Consider the following 11,853-nt stretch of genomic DNA (forward strand, 5'->3'; position numbering starts at 1 on the left):
GCTGAGTTCGCAGCAGGCCACATTATCATTATTACTCTTATTAATGAAACGGCGTGCTGCAGGTTTGTAATGAGAGCATTGTGGCGATTCTCCAGAATCCTCAGAGCTCCGGTGACGGTGAAACCAGGACGGGAACGAACAGAACCTACTGAGCTGATCTCCTCTCACTGCTGCTCCGGTGCAGGCATATTTCTGCTTCGACTAAATGCTGACAGATGAATCCAGAACAAAGATCCACTGCTTTCAGGCTGTAAAGAAGACAAACCCGACCAGGGAAGAAGTGCATCATGGGCTTGTTCTGTTCGTCTTTCTACAGCAAACTATCTCTAAGTTCACCAATTCTTTGTTTTGCTCTGTAAAGGTTGTCTGTGTTCGTTCTTCTTGTCTAAATTATCCAGCAAATCAAACCTGCGCAGCCAGATACTGAAGTGCAGCGCCTGCTGCCACCTTTTAAAGGAAGAGAAACATCAACCAGCCTGACAGTTGAAAGATGTGATTAAGTTCATCCATCAAGATCTTGAAAAACACTGGAGCAATCATCTCCCGTCTCCGCGGGGGGCCGCTGAAGCCACTCAATCAGCCAACACGGTGTGTTCATATTCTAACGGGAGAGTCTCAGAGCTCAGCTTCAGTTAACTCACTAAACAACCCATGGAGAAGTTATCTGAGGCTGGGAAAACCATGGAGAGTTTCTCCAGGGCTGCAGTGACAAGCCGGGCTCAGAGGGAGAAAACAGAGATTAATAAAAGAATGGCAGAGAACTCAAACCACAAACCAGTAGCTTTCAGAGGTACTTTACTGTTGTGGCGTAATAAATGCAAGTGTTTGGACCGAGTGTGTATAATAATAATGAAGTCTGACGCTGAACAAACTCTTGATCTCCACAGATTCAATCCCAGCTGGTGAGAGCGGAAAAACCTAATTATCCTGATTCTAATGGGACGATTCAAACGAGCATCAGTGATCAGACGACGCTCTGGGAACGACAGGAGCCCGATTTATCTCAAGCTGTGATATTTTGGTTCTGTCGTTATGTTAGACAAAAAAAAAAAAAAAAAAGCCACGGAAAAGCACAACTTTGCTCTTTGTCTCCATCTTGTGGCCAAAAGGAGCAGCACGCCTTTCTAAGTACATTATTCTGGTTCAGAACTAAAACTCTCATTTAATGATAAAACTTTAAATGTCAAGCAGAAAGTGTGGTATAATATTTTATTCACATATTTCATGGAATACAAAGCCCCCAAACCACTTCCCAACCCGCCCCATTCCAAAAAAAACAAAAAGTGTGCACATCAGATCTGGTGGAAACTATTCAAGGTCAACAAAAAGAACAGCCGAGACCAAAAAGATGTATTTCGTATTAAAGTTAGAGTGAAAGACTGCAGCTCCTCGTGATGTCCATAGAAAAAGTATCTCCTCCCATGAGGAAACCTTTAAGAAGAAAAAAAAAAAAAAAGCCAAATGTGGCCAGTCAGAAGATGAACGGGCTGCAGCCGAGAGAGGAAACAAACACAAGCTTCCTTGTAGAAAAAATAAATTTCTTTCAATCGAGTTTTTCCGGCACAACTACAAGGACAGAATCAATCATGTGCAACAATAATTTAGCTTCATGTGACTGAAAACAGCCGCTTCTACTCTTTTACACAATCTCTTTCTAAGCTGCAAAAAAAGGAATGAAATATTCACCCAATCAGATTTGGGAAAGAAAGAAAACATCATTTAAAAAAAAAAGAGACAGACGGCAGAAGGAATAAGAAAACAAAACGCCAGCAGGGCTACGAGTGATTATATCTCAGATGTACTAGCAGCCAATCTAGGTCCAATAACGTCGGATATTCTCTAAAGAATGGCTTGGGGATGTCTCACGTGCTTTCCACTAAACGGTCCGTGATCTTCCCAGTAAACCAGACGGCAGATTCCACCGGCGGGGAGGAAAGGACCGAAGCACACGGAGCATTTCAGAGAAGAATCTGGCCAGAGGTCTTCGTTTAATCTCATGACGTGTAGAAAGCAGCCAGCGGGACGGTGGAACCACGGACAGGTACAGTGAGTAAAAAAGAACAGTAACATCACGACCATCGAACCCACATTTCATTGAATGGAGAAAAAAAAAAAAGTCCATTTCATCAGTGTGGGGAGACGGGGCGTTTCCGCCGCTCGCCGCCCAAAACAAAGAAACTGTCACCAAGATTGAGATGGATTGTTGGAGCTCACTGAATCTTCCTGATCTCTACACATCAAATCACACCAGAGAAAACGACTGAAACCCAACACGACACGACCGGCCCGGCGGCCCGCCCGATCCCCGTCCGACTCCGCCAGAGCCAGGCGCCAGGCGGACGCAGCAACAGAAATGTAGAAACTGAAAGCTGGAAGGAGAACAAAAGGAGGATGAGGCCTGGCGTCCGCCGCTCCGAGCGGCTCGACCGTCTTCCTCCGGTCCCGACCCGACGGCCCGGCTCCGTCCGCCCGGCCGGCTCCTCACACCATGTAGGAGTTCTGGTTCTTCAGCTTGTCCAGCTCTTTGCTCTGCTGCCTCAGAAACAGGATCCTGCGGAGCGGGAACAGCGTGACTGACTGCCGGCTCCACGCCGCCCGCCGGACGACGCCCGCCGCCTTACCTCTGCTCCCTCAGCGTGGCTTGAATCTCGCAGACCCGGACCAGCGAGCGCAGGTTCTTCATCTCCGTGCAGATCTCCGACATGTACAGGCTGCCCATGTTGTGGATGTCCTCGTGCAGCCGGGCCGCCTGGAACCACAGCGTCCGCCGTTCAGCGTTCGGCGGCGAGCCTCAGAAAGCGGCGCCACGCCGTGTGACACGGTACCTGTTTCTCGGTGTTCTCTGAAGGCCATCCTTGGATATGTCTGATGAGGTTCTCATCGAAATGAGCTGCCAGGGTGGGAGTGAAGGAGCCGGGGGCGTCGGGCTGGTTCTGGCCGCCGCCGCCGGCGGAGACGAGGGGCAACGCCGCGCTGCACCGGTTTGATCCCAGGCTCAGGAGCTCCTGGCTGCTGGACAAAACACAACCGCCTTATTGACCGAGACGCTGCGGGCGGACGATCAGACAGACGACAGACGACGTGTAAAACAAATCGAGCAACGGTTAACTTCAGCACCTCCTCTGCTGCAGAGTTCGAGGATCTTCTGGACGCTTCTCTGTGGGCTGAGACACGGAGGCCGACCCTGGTTTCCCTGAAGACACGCTGCCCTGCAGACGGGGGACGAGAGGTCAAAGAAAGACAACGTGATGGGAGCCCGGGGGTCGGGGACGGGGGAAGGGGGAGGCCGAATCAGAACCTGAACCCCCAGCTCGTCTTTCCGTCCCTGGTCCCGGCCGAGGCTTACCCTGCTCTGCGAGGACGAGATGCTGCTGGAGTGCGCCGCCGCCAGGGACTTCTGGTTGCTCTGCGGCGTCCCGTTCCGCGGCGAAACGTACGGCCGGGGCGACGAGGCGTCCGACATGAGAGACACCGGAGACTGGCTGGAGTGTTGGGCTGAGGACAGGGAGACGGAGACCGGGAGCCGGGTCAGTTCAGCGAGTTTGAATAGTCGCTGCAGGAAACAACGGACTCTGTCCATGTCTGAAGTCCGGCGCCTCGGCGAGCCGGCGCTATCGGCTGCTCCGGTCTGGGTCTCGCCGCTGCTTCGTGAACTTTTACCGTTATTGAAACAGAAAACCTGCCACCGACTTTAAATCAGCTCAACAGCAGCCGACCTCTTCACAGCAACGGCCGGCATGTTTATCACCACCGCCGGGAATTGAAAAGCTTTTATTGTGGAAGATCCCGTCCTGGAACGGAGCTTCAGCAGCTGGGTGAGGAGGTGGAACCTCCTTTCTCTCTGCAGGTAATTAAATTACTTGTTTTCTCCCAGAGAGTGGAGGACAGGACCATCCTGACCGGGCAGCGGTGGAAAGGAGCTGCCCTGCTTCGATCTTTAACTGCCAAACATGAACGAATGAATCCCAACCTGCTGGATGCTTTCGAGCTCCTGCAGCAGAAGGTTGAAACAAAGACGGGACAGGAAGAAAAACTCCGGTTCGAGCCCTAAATGAGCGGACACTGCATCCTGAGACTGAGGGACATGTCTGTGCAAATCATGGAGCTTCTTTTAGTCGAGCAGGAAGCACTGCTTCAGGAGCGTATCGGCGAGGAGGAGGAGGAAGAAGAGGAAGAGGAGGAGGAGGAGGAGGGGGAGGAGGAAGAGGAAGAGGAGGAGGAAGAGGAGGAGTGGGAGGCCGTACCTTGGCTGGAGTGCTGAGCAGCAGACAGCAGAGCAGCGACGTTGAAAGCAGGTCCAGCAGTGAGGAGCTTATGAAGCACAGACCGCAAGGAAGCCTGGGTGACAGCAGCCGCCAAGACTGGAGGAGAACACACACACACACACACACACACACACACACACACAAACACAGGTGAGTGCACGAGGACACACAACAGGTAAGAGCACAAATGTTGGACTGCCTCCCTGCTGACACACATTTGAGTAAAAACAGAAAAGCCCCGCTGCGTTTTGAGTGTTGGTTTCCATGACAACGGGGCTGGATCCACTGAAAACAGCTGCTGCTGCTGCACACCAACACCACGCAGGAAACAGGTGGGACAGCAGCGGCGGCGGGGCCAGCAGAGGGTCATGACCCCGGCCATGTTCTCCTGGGACTCAAACTCAACAGTGCTGTTTTGCTTCTGTGGTTTCGTCACAAAAACAAGACCGACTGGTGGAAACACATGGAAACCACGCGGTTCTCAGCATTTCTGCCACTGCGATGGAAACACACACGGTTTTCTTAACGCTAACGCTGTAAAGAAACAAACTTTCTCTAAAACGGGGTGGAAGTGAAACCCTCATCTCACAAACAGGGAAGTTAAACAACGAGCACAAAACAACGTGAAATCAACAGCAGCTGATCCAGCGGACGGTCAGGTCAGCCGTCAGCGACCGGATGACCACAGATGCTGCTGCTCACAATGAAAGCTGCAATAGAAGGTGGAGAACTAACTCCAGAGCCATGCGGCGTGGCAGTGGAAGGGAGTGGCGGCGCTGCTCACCCTCGTTGAGCTTGGCCATGTCCATGCTGCCGTTGTTCATCTGCAGAGTGGCCTGCAGCGCCGGCAGGAGCTGGTGGAGGAGCGCCGGGTCCTGCAGCAGCGCCGGCAGCGGCGGCTGGACAGACGGGGGCGCCTGTCCCGCGGAGGACGAGGAGGACGACGAGGACGACATGTTGGAAGGGGCGGAGCCCAGAGTGGCGGCGGCGGCAGAGGAATTCAGGCTCTGAGTGGAAGAGGACAGGGACGAATGGCCACAGGAGGGTGCTGAGGACTGGTCCGCTGATGAGGACTCTGCAGAGACAGGAAACCACGTCCAGCGTCAACACAGCCCAGAGGAGGACGGGGTGAAGCCTCAAGTCAAGTCTTACTCGCTGAGGCTTTGTCCTGCAAGGCCTCTTGTCTGTAGTCCATGTCTCTGGGGAAGCTGTTCGGCGCCATCTTGACTGAGTCTTTCTGCCGTTGTTCCCTGAAGCAAGACAGACAAGACTTAGCAAACCAGAGGCTCCAGCTCTGTCGGTGGTTCTTCCAGCGGGGCTCTACCTCTCCAGCAGGTCCTTGGGCTTCTCCCACTGGGACACCTCGGTTCTACAGTTGTAGTAGTACTTCTTCCCAGAGGAGCTGATGTGTTCCGTCCAGTCGTCCGCCGGGTCCTGAGTGGAGACGGAGGCGTGCAGCGGCATGAGATTCAACACACACACCGCGCACGTGATCAACGCAGTGTCCCAGACAGAAAATAAAACTCAGAAATGCACAAAGTCATTAGCTGGCAGAAAGGTTTTCTCTTGCAAAGCGATAAACTTTGGATGAAGCGTCTGACGATCAACTCCAGAAAACAATTCAGTTCCAGCTCTTATCAGAGCAGCATTATCGGTTAACGCAAAGCCGCTCTGTAGAATCTGAAGTCAAACACAATCATCACCATCAGGGACTGATGAGCACAGCAGAGTAAAGTTCTCAAAAATTCTTCAACCAAACCAAGTCATCCAGGAATGAGGATCAACCGCCAGGCCTGACCTGCAAGACAAGCCCGACCCGGACTCCGCTCTATTTTCTGCAAACGTGTTGGAATTGATCACGTCTTTCAGCCTCCTTCAGGGTTTTCACATGAAGTTCATGTTTTCATCTGCAGTCAACAGCAGAACCTGGACCAGAAACCCTGATGCTGAGAGTCAGTGCGCTGGCCTGATATCGCCCAACAACACATTCAGTTTGTCACTGTCGAACAAAAAGCCTCAGAGTCACAGTGAGACGGTTGTGGGTTTGAATCCAGGCCAGGCAGCGTGTGAAGTCAGTGAATGAGCCCAGACTGCTCTCATTTCCTTCAGGTGTTTTACAAAGACCAGCACAGCACATTTCCCCGCTCAAACACTCGTCAGTTTCAGAAGCTGCACCTCTCCCAGCTGAGGACGGAGCGGGGACAGTCCTCTGACGGCGGAGAGGAGTCCTCCTCCTCAGTCCTCATCTTCAGGTAATGAAGGCTGCCTGCTGGCGCTCAGCCAAGCCCCGGATAAGACGCCGCTAGTTTCACAGGTGTCGGACCAAAACAGCAGCTTTCAGGAGTTTATTTTATCAATTACAGAAACAAAGTGATATATGGGGTGGCAGAGCCGGCGGTGCCGTGTGAGCAGTTTAACAACTTTAAATTTCTAAAAGTTTAATCTTAATTTATTAAACTAAAAGAAAAATCTGATAAAGAGTCACAGAGGAAGACAAGCTCATAAAAACTGTGTGAAGCTTTGTATCAGGACATAATTCATCCAACAAAACTCATGTCGACGTGCCTCGCCCCTCCACAGCTGCTCACCTCTGGCCTGTAGCATCGAAAAGGTGGAAATATTCTAGCTGAACAAAGAAAAGAAGGAAGTCAAAGTCTTTTTGTTTCAACTGGAAGATCAGAAATGAAGTCAAATATGAAAGAAGCTTTCTGAAAGTCCACATTTTTTAACAAGAGTCTGAAAATACAGGGTGGAGCTAATCTTTCAGTGCTGGATTGTTTTACGATGGAGCTGCAGATAATGGATTCTAGCTTCACACACACACAGCTGGATGAGGACAGTGGTTTGAAAATGGTTGAAGCTTACCACAAGAAAGAGAAGGAAACCAGAAAGATCTTCACAAAGAAAAGAAAAACTATCAAATCCTAAATATCGTCTTGCTTCAGAACCAGAACATCCCGATTCGCTGGTTCTTTCTTTGTTGCCGCAACAGGAAATTCTAATTTCCACTGGGATTCGAACCCGGGACCGCTGAGGCTCTTACTATGAATGTAGCAGGTTTAAAAAGGCAACAACCTCACTTCTCATCCCAGCTCTGGTCACTTAAAGCGATACTTCAACATTTTGGCAAATTGGCCCATCTAGGGCAATTCGGTAGTCATTTAGAACAGCATACTTACTTTTTTTGTGAGGGCGAGCTGTTGTTTATTCAGCGGTGCGTCTGAGGAGAGCTTCACGGCGGACATAATGGAAGTGGACGGTACAGTTGCTTCCCTCGTCAAACTCATCAAATACACAATCCAACAACCCCAAAACACACTTTGGTGGACACGTTATAATCCGCACATTCACTACGCTGTGAAACACCAACAAATAATATTGTAGCATTACGACATTGAAGCAAATATTGGGAACTACTTTTTCTTTTGAGATCACTACGCCCAGACGCCATGTTTAGTAAGTAGTTCCGTTTTAGCAATCTTCGCAAAAAAACGCTCAATCTCGTAATTTTGCATTAATATTTCACAGCGTAGTGAATGTGGGGATTATAACGTGTCCACCAGAGTGTGTTTTGGGGTTGTTGGATTGTGTTGGATTGATGAGTTTGACGAGGGAAGCTACTGTACCGTCCACTTCCATTATGTCCGCCGTGAAGCTCTCCTCAGACTCACCGCTGAATAAACAACAGCTCGCCCTCACAAAAAAAGTAAGTATGCTGTTCTAAATGACTACCGAATTGCCCTAGATGGGCCAATTTGCCAAAATGTTGAAGTATCGCTTTAAAGTAGTGAGGAAGCCGTCAGAGAAATAGACTGCTGCTAAGTGAGTGATGAACGTCTGACAACGGCAACTGGAACACAGCGATCCAAGCAGCAGGTGAGCGGCGTCTTACCCTGTCTGCAGGCTTGTTCTGCGGTGCGTGCGAGTCGGCGGCATGGTGGGAGCTGTTGTTGTGAGAGTTCTCCTGCGGGGAGCCGCTGGTCCCTGCAACAGACATTCATCAGCACGAGGTTCCAGCACGAGGGACGAACAGCTGCAGACCAGAGACGCTGTCCTGCGCTTTATTATTCCCGCCGAGCATTCGGTACTTTTGTCATCGTTAGTTTTACAGTACGATCTACATCCTGTTGTCACCAACAAAAGTCTGCGTTGTGCGCCGCAGCCGCACTCACCGTTTTTCCCTCTGACTGGGTGCGAGCTTTTGGGCTTGCCGTGGCCCACGCCGTCTCCCGGTCGACTGACAGGACTCTCGTCGGAGCGCCGCAGCATCTTGTACGGGGGCGTGGGGTCCGATGAGCCATCACGCACCTTGTCGTAGCGGTGAAGGCTGCTGGACTGGCTCTTAGGCTGAGATTTATGGGTCTGGAAAAGGACGACGTGTGACGGACTGGGTCAAAAAACACTCATTCTGAAAGAAACGTCTTTCCTACAGGAGTTATGACATTCGTTGTGCCGTAGCAGTCCTGAAAAGCACCAGCTGAGTAAACAGCTTTCCTCATGTCAAAATCCATCATTTCTATGACAAGCTGTCAACAGTGTCTGTGTACTCAAAAGAAATCTACTGTGAGCAGAACTGTTCACCTTTTATAATCCGATACAGGAACTTCTCTCTACTGTACACAGTGATGAATCAGAGTCTGTCAGCGAGCGGTCGGTAATCTCTCTCCAGCACCAGCAAAGCAGAGGAAGCCGTTCAGAAACCCAACAATGACGTTAGCGGGCCGTGTCCCACATTACCTCAGACTGCCTAGGGCTTCTGCGCTCGCTGGCTGGAATTGGTTTTGGATTGCATAGTTTCAGCTTTGCAAAAACCAGGAGCTGCTGTAGCCACAAAGTGCTCCAGTGTCTGCTGCGAAGTTCAGCTCTTCTGCTTTTGTAAATTTCCACAAGAACGATGACAAATGATTGTTAAGAACTCTGGTTAAAACATGCCCAATTGTTTCAAAAAATAGAGTCTGAAACAGCTTCAGACATGATATGATGCCACAGATTAAGACTTTGAGGGCTTTCAGAGCGTTCTGGCAGGTCATCTGTGATTATCTAGGATTACATGAAGTCTGTCAAACTGTCAGATCACCTCAGTGGTCAATACTGAAGTCAACATCTGTGTGTCCCATCAATGACCAAGACTGTGGCATGTCCTACCAGCTCCCTAATAAACCTCAAATATCTCTCTTAACAAATATGGTGACTTCTGTTCCATTTCGTGAGTAGCTCGATTCTACGCTCATAACTAGATATATGTTCTACTGTTTTCTTTGAATACAGCCTCCATCTGGTAAACTCCTGTGAAAGGTCATGAAATAAGGTTTACATGAGGGGAAACCGAGTTAACAAATCAGGAAATACTCCTCCTAGCTATGCGGCTGCAAGAACAGAAAACCTACATTTGGTTTGTTTGATGTTTCTTCAATGCTAATATTTGATAGATTGCGGAAACTGTGGTTTGGATTTTATTGATTAATAATAACTACGGCGGTGGACAGTAAACAGCGACTCGTACCTGATAGGATTGTGAATCCCTTCTGTCGTTGCACCTGTTGAAACAAACAGAACAAACATCAGAGACGGCAAAGGCTGTAATTTATGAGCTGGAGTCACTTTAGAGCTCATCGAGTCTTTATGCTGAGCATATTTGGCTAGCTAACTCTTTATCGTTAGCACTGTTAGCTCAGTGTGCTATCTTATCAGCGACCGCTGCTTGTTCACTGTTACCAATAGAGCGGTATGTTTCAAAAAGCCTTCTATTCTTTATTGCAAGAAATACTGACGTTGTTCGGATTAATAAGCTAACGCTGCGTTAGCTCGGAGAAAGATCCGGAACCTGACGCTAACTAAGTGAAAGCAGTTAGCTTGATGCTAACGGCTACAAGCTAACGCCAAAACCGCAAAAGAAAAAAACAAAGAAAAGAAAAGAAAAACTCTGAATTGAGTTCTCAAATTGAAGTGCTCGAGCGGGATTTACCCATCGCTGACTCTTGCTGGTTTCCTTGCATACATCACCATCAAGGCCGTGGTGATGTGTGTGTATGTGTGTGTGCGGGGGAACCGTGGCCTCCTGTCGGGCTGCGCTCTCCGCCGTCTCCGCTCCGCGCTCGGTCTCTGCGGCCCGGCAGGTCGCTACAGGTCGCGCTCCGGGCACCAGCACTGCATAGCGGGCGGTCTTTGTTGAAAGCCACCCTCAGTGCATCCTCTGACAAGGGGTTCGGATGCAGTGGGCCGATGTAGCGGGGCAGGAAGGCAGAGGCTGCAGGAGGAAGCGGAGAGACGTCTCAGCCGGAAGTCAGGCTCCGGCACAGCCTTTCACAATAAAATAGGAAGGACTGGGTTCATGCGTGGAGATAACGTCGAACGGATTTTCTTTTTTTTTTTTAAGACAAAGTACCTCCTGATCAGAAGAAAATTCAGCATTCAGACCCTAGAAAATTCAAAAGAGCAACATCTGAAGCATAAATAATGAATGTACTACTCGGAAGAATCACTTCATCTGTTGCTATGTTTGATCGTCTACTATTAATATTACCAAGCATCCAACGCTGCAAACATCGATATGATTTTCACGTTAGATATTCCGAGGCTACAGGGTAAAACTGCAAATTGAGTTAAAACCTGCAACCAGTAATGATTAATCACTGTCAAAGTGACAAAAAATGTTTTATGTTCGATTAAAGCAATACACAAGGCAGACACACTCAACCCAAATTGTAAACAAGTCAATCATTAGAGGAATTATCCTCGTATTTCCTGACAAATTTATTTTCACTTGAAGACTCCACCTGTTCCTGACATGGAGGTTAAACCTTTGATTGTTGAACTTTTTAACAAATTTCAGTCAAATTTGTCAGAAAGTACAACAAACTACCAAGACTTCATTTTTTTAAACTTTATTCAGAATGCTTCATTTTAATTATTTATTTAATAATTGATGAGTGTCTTGTAGACCCTGCAGGACAGACAATAATTAGACCTTTTGATCAGCTCTGAAACATGGCCTTTCCTTTAGATTGCTGAAGCATTCCAAAGCAGACCTGGGAAAAGTTTTCCTGCAGACCACATGTGGGCCTTTGATTGTCCCTGGTTGATGGGAAATCATGAAAAAAAAAAAAAAAAAAAATTGATACACGATGCATGCAGCTTCATTCTTCAAGCATATACCAAGTTCTTCTTGTAAAACCGTCTTTGTGATTTTTATAAATTACAGCATGTATCACCATTATAAGATCCAGACAACGTCAGAGATTTTCATCTGCCCCACATGATCAAACATTTATATAGTCATCTACTCTTTATTTGACATCTGTAATCTACTTAGGCCGTATTGATTCTCCTGTACAGCATCCTGATATGATTTAATGGAACCCATCATCTGACATGGCTCTGTGAAAGACCCACCCTCCTCTGTTTCATATTTTCTCATTTCATAAAAGCTGAGAAAAGAGAAAAATACATCTGTTTTTGAGACAAAAATCAGAACAAAAGAAAAGCAAGTGTGAAGGGCCGCAAAGCTCAGATTCACTCATAAAGTGTGTGTGTGTGTGTGTGTCTGCAGTGATAGGGAGTGAGCCGCTATCGATCAGCATCCTGCTCT

At 48.6% G+C, this 11,853-nt stretch overlaps 1 protein-coding gene across 3 annotated transcripts; it reads right to left on the reverse strand.

Annotated features, from left to right (window-relative positions):
* Window positions 1-1,207: 1,207 nt before the first annotated feature.
* On the reverse strand, window positions 1,208-10,530 carry LOC115405910 (WW domain-containing adapter protein with coiled-coil-like). 3 transcript variants are annotated; one of them, XM_030115684.1, is made up of 13 exons: window positions 10,231-10,530; window positions 9,769-9,802; window positions 8,438-8,627; window positions 8,158-8,249; window positions 5,590-5,699; window positions 5,418-5,515; window positions 5,050-5,340; window positions 4,245-4,361; window positions 3,347-3,495; window positions 3,118-3,209; window positions 2,826-3,009; window positions 2,622-2,749; window positions 1,208-2,551 (listed from the first exon to the last, which is right to left on the reverse strand). In XM_030115684.1, the coding sequence occupies exons 1-13, from the start codon at window positions 10,269-10,271 to the stop codon at window positions 2,482-2,484; spliced, it is 1,596 nt and encodes a 531-aa protein (XP_029971544.1). In that variant the 5' UTR covers window positions 10,272-10,530; the 3' UTR covers window positions 1,208-2,481. The 3 variants fall into 3 exon arrangements, with proteins under 3 accessions (XP_029971544.1, XP_029971543.1, XP_029971545.1); XM_030115683.1 differs by having other exon boundaries at window positions 2,826-3,012; XM_030115685.1 differs by lacking the exon at window positions 4,245-4,361 and having other exon boundaries at window positions 2,826-3,012.
* Between the last annotated feature and the right edge of the window lie 1,323 nt (window positions 10,531-11,853).

This window comes from Salarias fasciatus, chromosome 18 (genome assembly GCF_902148845.1).
Source record: "Salarias fasciatus chromosome 18, fSalaFa1.1, whole genome shotgun sequence".
NCBI classification, from domain to species: Eukaryota; Metazoa; Chordata; class Actinopteri; order Blenniiformes; family Blenniidae; genus Salarias; species Salarias fasciatus.